General features: G+C 51.1%; 1 protein-coding gene across 1 annotated transcript in view; it reads left to right on the forward strand.

The window, feature by feature from the left end:
* Positions 1-6320: 6320 nt before the first annotated feature.
* The window catches only part of LOC138657150 (vomeronasal type-2 receptor 26-like), a 36558-nt gene continuing 29470 nt past the window's right edge, over positions 6321-13408 (forward strand). The window contains exon 1 of the mRNA XM_069744738.1: positions 6321-7029. Within this exon, the coding sequence (XP_069600839.1) occupies positions 6321-7029 (709 nt within the window). The remainder of the gene's footprint in view (positions 7030-13408) is intronic.

Raw genomic sequence — 13408 nt, forward strand, 5'->3', positions numbered from 1 at the left:
CATACAGATTGTATTGCATTGTATATGGAGCGAAGCCGTGTGTGTACGAGGTGTATGGAGCGGAGCCGTGTGTGCGAGGTGTATGGAGCAGAGCCGTGTGTGTGCAAGGTATACGGAGCGGAGCCGTGTGTGTACGAGGTGTACGGAGCGGAGCCGTGTGTGTGCAAGGTATGTGGAGCGGAGTATACCTTGCACACACACACACACACGGCTCCACTCCGTACACCTCGTACACACACGGCTCCGCTCCGTACACCTCGTACACACACGGCTCCGCTCCGTACACCTCGTACACACACGGCTCCGCTCCGTATACCTTGCACACACTGTTCCTCTCCATACATCTCGTACACACACGGCTCCACTCCATATACAATGCACACGCTGCTTTGCTCCGTATACCTTGTACACACATGGCTCTGCTCCGCACATCTCGTACACGTGGCTCCGCTCCGTACACGTCGTACACACGTGGCTCCGCTCCGTACACCTTGTACACACGTGGCTCCGCTCCGTACACCTTGTACACACGTGGCTCCACTCCGCACACCTCGTCCACACGTGGCTCCGCACACCTTGTACACACGTGGCTCCGCTCCGTACACCTCGTACACACGTGGCTCCGCTCCGTACACCTCGTACACACGTGGCTCCGCTCCGTACACCTCGTACACACGTGGCTCCGCTAAGCACACCTCGTACACACGTGTCTCTGCTCCGCACACCTCGTACACACGTGGCTCCGCACACCTCGTACACATGTGGCTCCGCTCCGCACACCTCGTACACACGTGGCTCCGCTCCGCACACCTCGTACACACGTGTCTCCGCTCCGTACACCTTGTACACACACGGCTCAGCTCCGTACACCTCGTACACACATGGCTCTGCTCCGCACACCTCGTACACACGTGGCTCCGTACACCTTGTACACACGTGGCTCCGCTCCGCACACCTTGTACACATGTGGCTCCGCTCCGTACACCTCGTACACACACGGCTCCGCACACCTTGTACACACGTGGCTCCGCTCCGTACACCTTGTACACATGTGGCTCCGCTCCGTACACCTCGTACACACGTGACTCCACTCCGCACACCTTGTACACATGTGGCTCCGCTCCGTACACCTCGTACAGACGTGGCTCCGCTCCGTACACCTCGTACAGACGTGGCTCCGCTCCGTACACCTTGTACACACGTGGCTCCGCTCCGTACACCTCGTACACACGTGACTCCGCTCCGCACACCTTGTACACACGTGGCTCCGCTAAGCACACCTCATACACACGTGTCTCTGCTCCGCACACCTCGTACACACATGGCTCCGCACACCTCGTACACATGTGGCTCCGCTCCGTATACCTCGTACACACACGGCTCCACTCCGTACACCTCATACACACACGGCTCCGCTCCGCACACCTTGTACACACGTGTCTCCGCTCCGTACACCTCGTACACACGTGTCTCTGCTCCGTACACCTCGTACACACGTGTCTCCGCTCCGTACACCTCGTACACACGTGTCTCTGCTCCGCACACCTCGTACACACGTGGCTCCGCACACCTCGTACACATGTGGCTCCGCTCCGCACACCTTGTACACACACGGCTCCGCTCCGCACACCTCGTACACACGTGGCTCCGTACACCTCGTACACACGTGGCTCCGTACACCTCGTACACACGTGTCTCCGCTCCGCACACCTTGTACACACGTGGCTCCGCACACCTTGTACACACGTGGCTCCGCTCCGCACACCTTGTACACACGTGGCTCCGCACACCTTGTACACACGTGGCTCCGCTCCGCACACCTTGTACACACGTGGCTCCGCTCCGCACACCTTGTACACACGTGGCTCCGCTCCGCACACCTTGTACACACGTGGCTCCGTACACCTCGTACACACGTGGCTCCGCTCCGCACACCTTGTACACACGTGGCTCTGTACACCTTGTACACACGTGGCTCCACTCCGCACACCTTGTACACACGTGGCTCCGTACACCTCGTACACACGTGGCTCCGCTCCGCACACCTTGTACACACGTGGCTCCGCTCCGTACACCTTGTACACACGTGGCTCCGTACACCTCGTACACACGTGGCTCCGCTCACCTTGTACACATGTGGCTCCGCTCCGTACACCTCGTACACACGTGGCTCCGCTCCGCACACCTTGTATACATGTGGCTCCGCTCCGTACACCTCGTACACACGTGTCTCCGCTCCGCACACCTCGTACACACGTGGCTCCGTACACCTCGTACACACGTGGCTCCGCACACCTTGTACACACGTGGCTCCGCACACCTTGTACACACGTGGCTCCGCACACCTTGTACACACGTGGCTCCGCACACCTTGTACACACGTGGCTCCGTACACCTCGTACACACGTGGCTCCACTCCGCACACCTTGTACACACGTGGCTCCGCTCCGCACACCTCGTACACACGCGGCTCCGCTCCGCACACCTTGTACACACGTGGCTCCGCTCCGTACACCTCGTACACACGTGGCTCCGCTCCGCACACCTTGTACACACGTGGCTCCGCTCCACACACCTCGTACACACGCGGCTCTGCTACATCCACACTGTAAACATTTCCTGACCTCACACATACACTTTACTTACCCTCGTCCGGCGCCATGGCAACCAGCAGAGTCCTGTACACGGAGGTCCTCCCGATCATGTGACCCCTGACTCCTCCCATCCTGTGACCTCATCACAGGTCCTGTGCGCACAGAGCAGCCGATATGTGTTGTGCTGCTCTGCGGGTGCAGGGACTCAGGGAGCGGAGCGGGTGTATTACACACCTCCCAACCAGTGCGGGACAAGTAGTGTCCCGCCCGGGATCGCGGGGCTGACTGTCAAAATCAGGACAGTCCCGCTGGATCCGGGACGGTTGGGAGGTGTGCATACAGCTGAATGTAGGCCTGAATTTCCACAATTTGTAGGCCACAAATACATCAGACGTCTGACAGCGATAACACAATGGGAAATATGTGCCATTTTAGAAAAAAATATATGCTAAATAGTGCTGTAGACAATTAGAGTATCAGACAGCAAAAACAGTGGTACACCGGCCTCCAATGCCCAAACTTGGAGCACGGAGATATATGAGGCCTTTTTTGGTGAATTTAAAACACAAAAAAAATTAGTAGAACAAGGCTAGCACACACAACTACGCTACGTATGCCTGAAAAAACTATGATTTTTAAACAGGCTTCTGTCTGACAGAACAAACTGTATTTTTTTTTTTTTGGGGGGGGGGGGGGCGCTGCTGCAGCAGCAGGCAGATATGGAGCTTTGGGAGGGATGCAGTGGGAGCAATGGACGCACATACACTGCCTGCAGGCCTCGCACTGATGTGGATATGCTGTGCCCTGCCTGCCTAGCGCTGCAATATCGAATTAGCCCTAAAAGGGACTGTTGTTTTCTCAGGAGTTGTGGATGTAACAGTTGCAGACCTACACTAACTCTACAAACCACGATTCTGACCCTATGTCGGCAGCAGCTCTCCCTACTCTCCCTGAATCCGGAGCAGAATGCAGCGAGCAGAGCGCCGCCAGGTCTCTTATACTCGGGATGATGCTGTGCGGCCCAGCCAATCACTGCACGACCACAACAAAGATGGCTGCGGCGTTTCATGGCCTGGCAGACAATCCCTGCAGCGTGGTTGGGTCTCTAAAGTCCACCAAAAACGCTGGGTGGAGACACCAGTTACTGTCGAATAATCCTGGAAATGCTGGCTGCTCGCCGAGTACGCCGAGCATAGTGATACTCGGGCGAGTAACGAGTAGTGGCGAGCATTTTCGCTCATCACTACTGTTAACACTTGATCTGCCTCCTGTCCGTGACGACATCTCACGTTGCTGCGATTTCTATATTTGGCGCAGTTGGAGGGGGCCCAAGATCCAATATCTCCCTGGGGCCACGTTAAATAACCTGCCAAAGTTCACTGGAAATAAGACGATGCTTTGGAGTTGGACTGAATGTATAAGGCGGATGATGAGGATGCATCCCATGACTCCGGCCCTAGAAGCAGAGGTGGCTATGATGGCACTAGATGGGGAGGCCAGGGACTCTGTCATGCTTCGGCCCCCACAGGCGAGAGATACCCTGGATACAGTTTTGCTCACAGAGACACATGGGAACCCCACCGATGTAGGGGAGTTATGTATGTACCTGTTCACACAACCCCGCCTCCAAAACTCCCTCCCACCAATCAGACCCCTTGCATGTACACCACCAAAAATCCCTCCCATCCTGATTGTCACACAAGTTAACCCCTTCACTCCCACCCTCTAGATTGTCATGCGGCCCGTCGATGCTGCGGCTCCTTCATTGTCTCATTTATCAGCATTCAGTCTTTGTCCCTCCGGTAAAGTTCTCTTCTGTTTCTCAGGTCCCAGTATCCCGCTGCTCAGATCACTGCTCACCTGGAAGCTGGAAAAAGGCGAAACCGACAATTCACACCTGCTGCTATGACTGCATCCCGTGTCCAGAAGGCGAGATCTCCAATATAACCGGTATGTACAGTCTGAGGGGTGTAACCGGCGTCCGGCAACTTCTTATAGGAGATGGACTCCGCATCGACCACATTCACACAGGAAGATGGACTCCGCATCGACCACATTCACACAGCAAGATGGACTCCGCATCGACCACATTCACACAGCAAGATGGACTCCGCATCGACCACATTCACACAGCAAGATGGACTCCGCATCGACCACATTCACACAGCAAGATGGACTCCGCATCGACCACATTCACACAGCAAGAAGGACTCCACATCGACTACATTCACACAGGATGATGGACTCCACATCGACCACATTCACACAGCAAGAAGGACTCCACATCGACCACATTCACACAGCAAGATGGACTCCACATCGACCACATTCACACAACAAGATGGACTCCACATCGACCACATTCACACAGGAAGATGGACTCCGCATCAACCACATTCACACAGCAAGATGGACTCCGCATCGACCACATTCACACAGCAAGAAGGACTCCACATCGACTACATTCACACAGCAAGAAGGACTCCACATCGACCACATTCACACAGCAAGAAGGACTCAGCATCGATCACATTCACACAACAAGATGGACTCCACATCGACCACATTCACACAGCAAGATGGACTCAGCATCGACCACATTCACACAGCAAGATGGACTCCGCATCGACCACATTCACACAGCAAGAAGGACTCCACATCGACTACATTCACACAGCAAGAAGGACTCCACATCGACCACATTCACACAGCAAGAAGGACTCAGCATCGATCACATTCACACAACAAGATGGACTCCACATCGACCACATTCACACAGCAAGATGGACTCAGCATCGACCACATTCACACAGCAAGATGGACCCAGCATCGACCACATTCACACAGCAAGATGGACTCCGCATCGACCACATTCACACAAGATGGACTCAGCATCGACCACATTCACACAGCAAGATGGACTCCGCATCGACCACATTCACACAGCAAGATGGACTCCGCATCGATCACATTCACACAACAAGATGGACTCCACATCGACCACATTCACACAGCAAGATGGACTCAGCATCGACCACATTCACACAGCAAGATGGACCCAGCATCGACCACATTCACACAGCAAGATGGACTCCGCATCGACCACATTCACACAAGATGGACTCCGCATCGACCACATTCACACAGCAAGATGGACCCAGCATCGACCACATTCACACAGCAAGATGGACTCCACATCGACCACATTCACACAACAAGATGGACTCAGCATCGACCACATTCACACAACAAGATGGACTCCACATCGACCACATTCACACAGCAAGATGGGCTCCGCATCGACCACATTCACACAACAAGATGGACTCAGCATCGACCACATTCACACAACAAGATGGACTCCACATCGACCATATTCACACAGCAAGATGGACTCCACATCGACCACATTCACACAGCAAGATGGACTCAGCATCAACCACATTCACACAAGATGGACTCCACATCGACCACATTCACACAGCAAGATGGATTCAGCATCAACCACATTCACACAGCAAGATGGACTCCACATCGACCACATTCACACAGCAAGATGGACTCAGCATCAACCACATTCACACAGCAAGATGGATTCAGCATCAACCACATTCACACAGCAAGATGGACTCAGCATCGACCACATTCACACAGTATGATGGACTCAGCATCAACCACATTCACACAGTATGATGGACTCAGCATCAACCACATTCACACAGCAAGATGGATTCAGCATCGACCACATTCACACAGCAAGATGGATTCAGCATCGACCACATTCACACAGCAAGAAGGACTCCACATCGACTACATTCTCACATCAAGAAGGACTCCACATCGACCACATTCACACAGCAACATGGACTCCGCATCGATCACATTCACACAACAAGATGGACTCCACATCGACCACATTCACACAGCAAGAAGGACTCCACATCGACCACATTCACACAGGATGATGGACTCCACATCGACCACATTCACACAGCAAGAAGGACTCCACATCGACCACATTCACACAGCAAGATGGACTCCGCATCGATCACATTCACACAACAAGATGGACTCCGCATCGACCACATTCACACAGCAAGATGGACTCAGCATCAACCACATTCACACAGCAAGATGGACTCCGCATCGATCACATTCACACAACAAGATGGATTCAGCATCGACCACATTCACACAGCAAGAAGGACTCCACATCGACCACATTCACACAGCAAGATGGACTCCACATCGACCACATTCACACAGCAAGATGGACCCAGCATCAACCACATTCACACAACAAGATGGATTCAGCATCGACCACATTCACACAGCAAGATGGACTCCGCATCGACCACATTCACACAGCAAGAAGGACTCCACATCGACTACATTCACACAGCAAGATGGACCCAGCATCAACCACATTCACACAGCAAGATGGACTCCGCATCGACCACATTCACACAAGATGGACTCCGCATCGACCACATTCACACAACAAGATGGACTCCACATCGACCACATTCACACAGCAAGATGGACTCCACATCGACCACATTCACACAGCAAGATGGACTCAGCATCGACCACATTCACACAGCAAGATGGACTCAGCATCGACCACATTCACACAGCAAGATGGACTCAGCATCGACCACATTCACACAGCAAGATGGACTCAGCATCGACCACATTCACACAGCAAGATGGACTCCGCATCGACCACATTCACACAGCAAGATGGACTCCGCATCGACCACATTCACACAGCAAGATGGACTCCGCATCGACCACATTCACACAGCAAGATGGACTCTGCATCGACCACATTCACACAGCAAGATGGACTCCGCATCGACCACATTCACACAGCAAGATGGACTCAGCATCGACCACATTCACATAGGATGATGGACTCCACATCGACCACATTCACACAGGATGATGGACTCCACATCGACCACATTCACACAGGATGATGGACTCCACATCGACCACATTCACACAGGATGATGGACTCAGCATCGACCACATTCACACATCAAGATGGACTCCACATCGACCACATTCACACAGGAAGATGGACTCCACATCGACCACATTCACACAGCAAGATGGACTCCACATCGACCACATTCACACAGGATGATGGACTCCGCATCGACCACATTCACACAGGATGATGGACTCCGCATCGACTACATTCACACAGGAAGATGGACTCCGCATCGACCACATTCACACAGCAAGATGGACTCCGCATCGACCACATTCACACAGCAAGATGGACTCCACATCGACCACATTCACACAACAAGATGGACTCCGCATCGACCACATTCACACAGCAAGATGGACTCCACATCAATCACATTCACACAGGAAGATGGACTCCGCATCGACTACATTCACACAGCAAGATGGACTCCGCATCGACCACATTCACACAGCAAGATGGACTCCACATCGACCACATTCACACAGCAAGATGGACTCCGCATCGACCACATTCACACAGCAAGATGGACTCCACATCGACCACATTCACACAGCAAGATGGACTCCACATCGACCACATTCACACAGGAAGATGGACTCCGCATCGACCACATTCACACAGGATGATGGATTCCACATCAATCACATTCACACAGCAAGATGGACTCCGCATCGACCACATTCACACAGCAAGATGGACTCCACATCAATCACATTCACACAGGAAGATGGACTCCGCATCGACTACATTCACACAGCAAGATGGACTCCGCATCGACTACATTCACACAGCAAGATGGACTCCGCATCGACCACATTCACACAGCAAGATGGACTCCACATCGACCACATTCACACAGGATGATGGACTCCGCATCGACCACAATCACACAGCAAGATGGACTCCGCATCGACCACATTCACACAGCAAGATGGACTCAGCATCGACCACATTCACACAGGATGATGGATTCCACATCGACCACATTCACATAGGATGATAGACTCCGCATCGACCACATTCACACAGCAAGATGGACTCAGCATCGACCACATTCACACAGCAAGATGGACTCAGCATCGACCACATTCACACAGCAAGATGGACTCCACATCGACCACATTCACACAGCAAGATGGACTCCACATCGACCACATTCACACAGGAAGATGGACTCCGCATCGACCACATTCACACAGGATGATGGACTCCACATCAATCACATTCACACAGCAAGATGGACTCAGCATCGACCACATTCACACAGCAAGATGGACTCAGCATCGACCACATTCACACAGGATGATGGATTCCACATCGACCACATTCACATAGGATGATAGACTCCGCATCGACCACATTCACACAGGATGATAGACTCCGCATCGACCACAATCACACAGCAAGATGGACTCCGCATCGACCACAATCACACAGTGCAGAGGAAGAGGTCATTCAGGGATCGGTGTGCAGGATTTCAGCCCCAGCACTGTCTGCAGCGGTCACTCTTCACTATGAGAAACACAGCTCAGCAGATGGTATCACAAATAATAGGGTTGGATGCACAGCTCAGCAGATGGTATCACAAATAGTAGGATTAGATACACAGCTCAACAGATGGTATCACAAATAATAGGGTTAGATACACAGCTCAGCAGATGGTATCACAAATAATAGGATTTGATACACAGCTCAACAGATGGTATCACAAATAATAGGGTTAGATACACGGCTCAGCAGATGATATCACACATTGGATACCAGGCGTAGATGCAAAGTATCACACATAATAGGATTAAGAAGTCTTTCTCACCAGCTCATTTCGGCCCAAGTGTGGTGCATGGATCTAGGAAACAATAATGCGTCAGATCCAATGATGCGGTAATCCACTCTGTAAAACCCCGCCCCTTACTACTGATTGATAGTTGTTTTCACTGTGCATAGGCAGAAAGCTGCCAATCAGAGGAGTGGGCGGAGATATACAGAGGTCAACATTCTGAAAACTGATAGATGGACAACAGATAAAACAGAGATGTAAGTGATACGTTGCTGGAATCAGGATCTCAGCCCCTACATCAGGCTGCTCTTAGATGATTTTTCAACAGATTATTTTTAACTCTATGACTGTCAGGAAATAGGAAGAAGTTCTGATTAATTTTATAACACATACAGGGCTCTCGGCTGCAGTTTCCTCTGCCTGCCAGCACAAGGCTGGAATTCTAAGCCACTCTCCATCCATCCCACTTGCCATAGAGCTGTAAATGTGAGACCAGCGTGCCACCAACACTCACTGAAGTCGCTGAGGAACTTTTTTGGCTTTGTGCTGGGAAAGCTAGTCTCCTGCCTAAACCCTTCTTCCCCCCTCCTCTCTGATACCGGCTATAACTGATACAGCAACTTTCAACCGCATGGGACTCTTTTGTTCTTGAGAAGTGATCAGGGATAGAGCTATAAGGGTTACATATTCCAAATGTCCATCGAGAGATCTATAACTCAATGAAATCGCTAGAATCTAAACCCACAAAATGCAACAAACGCATTTCTCCATAAGCGGGTCATATATCTACACCATGTTTATACCTAAAAGAACCCCCCTGACGGGGTATGCATCAGGTGCTTACGGCAAGTTATGTATAGAAATGGCTTGTCATAACTCTAAAAAAGGGGAGTATTCAGCCTCTGTGTGAGGTCACCACAGGGGGAGTGCCTTGGTTTTGGGCACGGAGATAAGTGAGTGAGGCATCAGTCTTCACTAGTCTTTTGTCCTGGGTCTAGCTGTGAGACTGATCTGTAATGCATCTGGATGTATGCCCATCCCCCACAGCACATGGTCTGCCATGAGATGAAATAAGATAACGAACTGTAAGTGTTTTTCAACTTTAATCCCTTTTATTTGTACTTGTACTGAACATACGATACTTGTCTACTTTTATAATATCTTTTTATACTTCGGTTAACACTGCCTACCTTTTTGGAGTAAAATATATAAGATTACTAGCTTTGTATCTCCTTGCTCTATAACGTACTGTCACCTCCTCTGAAGTGGATTACACTACTAATTTGGTTTGGGTGGCTCCGGACCCGTTATTAATTAAGAAATCGGAGCTGGTTGTAGCGGTTTTGTCCTGTGCATTTGGGAGACTTTTTAGCGACGGACGGCATTGATAATTATTGTTCCTGCCTGAGTGGGAGTAGTTATATCGCCCTCGCTGCAGTGTGCCCATTAGCCAATGCAAAGTAAGGTAGTCTTTATAGCGACTAATTATCCTATGTGCAGTACCTTGTCTGATCTGAGGGTAAGGGGGGCACAAGAGAGCTGCAAATTCCAAACCGGAACTGGGAAGTGGGATATAGATAAATCCCCTTCAGAAAGGAACCAGGGGCAACCAAACAACCAGGGTTCATGACAAATTGGTGTGAGCGGTGGGGATGATAATGTTGTCCTCCCTGTGATCCGTCACAATGACTGTCTGCTTCACAGAGTGTGCGCGTCACAAGGAGTACTGCTCATTTTTTGCATGCGTCTTATCAGTGTAATTTGGTACACGTGCCTACCACACCGGTACTGCGGGATTTTACCTCCTTCTGATTGTATTTCTGGCAGCACGACTACGTCCTCTACAAATACCTGCTCTGTTGAGTAATCATCACCCGTCGCTACAACTTTTTTCAAGCTCTTTCATTCTAATTGATAGCACAGAGCTCAGCTGGATAATAGCTGCTTGAAATTTTATCGTTGTATACATCTTAAAGTAAGCGCTGCAGAAATCATAATATCTGTTTGACATCTTCCACAACTGGAGACCCTTGATTGTGCATTTCTCTATCCTGCTTTATTTAAAACCGGACACTCTCTTGTGGTAATTCTGTTAACAGTTATTTTAGTTTCAGGTATGCTACATGTAAATCTCATACATGGCCGTATTTGCCACTAAGCACATGAGGGCACGTGCCTAGGGTGGGACGATGAGGGGGGGGAGCACCTGAGCAAGTTTTTTTCTGTTTTTTTTTTTTTAAATTAAAGTCCGGGGTCACCTTCTGACCGACCGCCTGCCTGCCTCCTTGAAGATGTCATACTCACCCTGCTCCAGTAGTTTGGTCTCAGCACCTTCAGCTCGTCCTGTGTGAGCGGTCACATGGTACCGCTCATTAAGGTGATGAATATGGGCATATTCATCACCTTAATGAGCGGTACCCCCTGAGCGCTCACGCAGGAAGGTGCTGCACCGGGACAGAGGGATGTTGGGCGCAGATGAGAAAGGTGAGTATGACAGCCAGGGGGACGGGGGGATGAAGGACGGGGAGCCGAGCCATGCAAGATGGGAGCAGGAGCGGGAGCGGGGGAGGGGGATATGAGCCATGCATACAGGAGGGGGATATGAGCCATGCATACAGGAGGGGGGATATGAGCCATACATACAGGAGGGGGGATATAAGTCATGCATACAGGAGGGGGAATATGAGCCATGCATACAGGAGGGGGGATATGAGCCATGCATACAGGAGGGCGGAGATATGAGCCATGTATACAGGAGGGGGGAGATGAGCCATGCATACAGGAGGGGGGAGATGAGTCATGCATATGGGATAGGACGGAGATGAGTCATACATACAGGAGGGGGGATATGAGCCATGCATACAGGAGGGGGGGAGGGAGATGAGCCATGCATATGGGATGGGATGGAGATGAGCCATGCATACAGGATGGGAGGGGGATATGAGACATGCATACAGGATGGGGGGTGAGCGATGCATATGGGATGGGAGAGAGATGAGCCATGCATACGGGATGGGGGATATGAGAAATGCATACGGGGGGGGGGGGGAGATGAGCCATGCATACAGGATGGGAGGGGGGATATATCCTTTGGGTGTTATGATCCGGTGACCTTGGAGCTGCATGAGAACTTTCACTGGAGAAGGTGGCCACTATACTGACCGCAATCCTGAACTTAACACCGCAACTAGAAGTGGCCGTGGAGTGTACCTAACACACCTAGACACCTCGTCACAGCCGGAGGACTAAATACCCCTAAAGATGGAAATAGGAATACTATCTTGCCTCAGAAGAGTAGATTCCCAAAGGATAGACAGCCCCCCACAAATATTGGCGGTGAGTCAGAGAGGAAAAAACATACACAGGCAGAAAAACAGGATTTAGCGCAGGAGGCCACTCTAGCTAAATAGGACAGGATAGGACAGAGTTCTGTGCGGTCAGTATTAAAACCCTTCAAAAACATCCACAGAGCAGGAATATAAACAAAAACAAGCACACAGCAGTGTGCCACAGATACAAAGACCAAACACTTATCTTTGCTGAATTTGGCAGCAAGCAGGAGAAGCCAGAAAGAGATCCAACACTTCACAAGGAACATTCACAACTGGCAAGGGCTAATGGATCCTGCACACCTAAATATCCCAGTCAGAATTGTAATCAGCAGATACACCTGGCCAGGACTGCGACTCAGAGACAACTGCATTCCCACCTACAACCACTGGAGGGAACCCAAGAGCAGAATTCACAACAGTACCCCCCCTTGAGGAGGGGTCACCGAACCCTCACCAGGGCCCCCAGGACGATGAGGACGAGCCAGATGAAAGGCACGGACCAAATCAGCAGCATGGACATCAGAGGCAAAAACCCAAGAATTATCCTCCTGGCCATAACCCTTCCATTTGACCAGGTACTGAAGCTTCCGCCTCGAAAAACGGGAATCCAAAATCTTCTCAACAACATATTCCAACTCCCCATCAACCAACACAGGGGCCGGAGGATCAACAGAGGGAACAACGGGCTCCACATATTTCCACA

This window comes from Ranitomeya imitator, chromosome 1 (genome assembly GCF_032444005.1).
Source record: "Ranitomeya imitator isolate aRanImi1 chromosome 1, aRanImi1.pri, whole genome shotgun sequence".
In the NCBI taxonomy this organism is placed as follows: domain Eukaryota; kingdom Metazoa; phylum Chordata; class Amphibia; order Anura; family Dendrobatidae; genus Ranitomeya; species Ranitomeya imitator.